We start from the raw sequence: 1,830 nt of genomic DNA on the forward strand, positions 1-1,830 counted from the left end.
CGCCACAATGCCTGGCTATTTTTTTGTTGCAGTTTGGCTGGGGCCAGGTTTGAGCCCACCACCTTCAGTATATGGGGCCTTGGCGCCCTTCTCACTGAGCCGCAGGCACTGCCTCATGTTTTTTTTTTTCTTTGTCATCAAAGGACAAGAGGAATTTCCTTCGTGACCCTCCGGCTGGAGTGCAGTTTAATTTCGACTTCGATCAGATGTACCCTGTTGCCCTGGTCATGCTCCAAGAGGATGAGCTACTGAGCAAGATGAGATTCTCCCTAGTTCCCAAACTGTAAGTAGCATGTCCTCCAGTGGAGTAGCACTGCACGCACAACATCCCTTTCCATTCTCTAATGGCCTTGGTCATGTGTTTGGCACAAGAAAAGAATAATGGGCTCAGACTATCTGTTCATGAAAGTGGCCCTTGTCGCCCTTCAGCAGCCCCCACCTGCAGGGCACTTTAGAATCCAAACTGAGGGCAGGCTCTGCAGAAAATGGGTAGGGATGAGATGTGCTCTTTTGTCCTAGCTAAAAGATAGAACGCATCTTTCTACAGAAATCACAAACAACTTGATCTACCTAAATCAAATTCAGGTCTTCAGGGCACATCAGGACAGTTTTTCCAAGCCAGCAGCTTTTCCATGCAGGCTCTGCTCTCCAGCTGTATGTTCTTCTCTCGCCTGAGGTTCTCCCCCACTGAAGGCTCTTCAGAACTCTGCTTGTCCAAAGCTCCAGAGCAAGCACAGTGTATCCTGTAATGCCTCCCCTATCGGTGCCACATTTCCCCCTGGGCTTTGTGTCCCTGGCTCTTCCTTGCCTTTTCTAGTCCTGTATTGAATGTGTCATGTGCATGGCACTTAAACTTCTTACTCTTTTTTTCTTTTTTTTGTCTGGGACTGGGTTTGAACCGACCACCTCCGGTATATGGGGCTGGCGCCCTACTTCTTTGAGCCACAAGCACTGCCCTTACACGTCTTACTGTTAAGTGGATGCAGTTATCTTACTGCTCCCTGAGGACACGGATTACAGTTTTCTTGAGTCTTTTTTCTGTGCCATTTCCTTGGAACTTTCATATTTGTTTGGGACCCTGCCTGGCATATGGTGGGCTCTCCTTACCTGTCCTTGTGTGTTAACAGCACTGTACTGAAAGGGTGTGTGGCTATATGTTGGGACAGACCTGTTGGACTAGAGAGGCTTGGTAGCTGTGGGTGAGTAGCTCTTCCCACCCCCACCAGGACTCCTCAGCCTCCTGCCTGGCTACAGACAGGGCAATGAGAAGAGCCTGGGCCCCATGACTTCAGAATGGTCATACCCTAGTTGTCCCAAGTCTCAGCTGTGCTTGCTCAGTCACAGCAGGCTCACAGGTCACAGCAGCTCAGCTTCCCCTCCCCATGTGGAAAGTGCTGGGTGGGAGTCCAGGGGCGGGAGGCTCTCTGGGCTTCTACCCAGGCCTGCTTCTTGTCACTTCCCCATCCCCCAGGCAGCTCAGCACAGCTTTCTCTGGTCAACAAAGTAGATTGCTGGGCAGCGCCTGTGGCTCAAGGAGTGGGGCACCGGCCCCATATACCAGGGGTGGTGGATTTAAGCCTGACTCCGGCCAAAACTGCAAAAAAAAAAAAAAGTAGATTGCTATTTGCCCATGGACCGTTTAGCTTCTACTGTCTTCTCCCATTCTCTTTGTCCTTGTGGTTTTACTGATGTAATTTCTGTTATTTTCGTGGCATTTTCAAAGGAAACACAGCTGACCATGTGTTCTTTTCACTGTTCTACCCAGGGTGACATTAGTGAGACTCTGTCTCAAAAAAATAAATAAACTGGCTCGGCGCCTGTGGCTCAAGC

General features: G+C 49.9%; 1 protein-coding gene across 2 annotated transcripts in view; it reads left to right on the forward strand.

Moving 5' to 3' along the window:
* SYAP1 (synapse associated protein 1) overlaps window positions 1-1,830 on the forward strand; it is a 34,726-nt gene that overhangs the window by 19,901 nt on the left and 12,995 nt on the right. For both annotated transcript variants that reach the window (XM_012806432.2, XM_023514366.1), the window contains exon 5: window positions 144-283. In XM_012806432.2, coding sequence (XP_012661886.1) covers window positions 144-283 — 140 coding nt within the window. The remainder of the gene's footprint in view (window positions 1-143; window positions 284-1,830) is intronic.

The sequence above is a fragment of the Otolemur garnettii genome, unplaced genomic scaffold, assembly GCF_000181295.1.
Source record: "Otolemur garnettii isolate 467f Iridium unplaced genomic scaffold, OtoGar3 scaffold00051, whole genome shotgun sequence".
Lineage (NCBI taxonomy): Eukaryota > Metazoa > Chordata > Mammalia > Primates > Galagidae > Otolemur > Otolemur garnettii.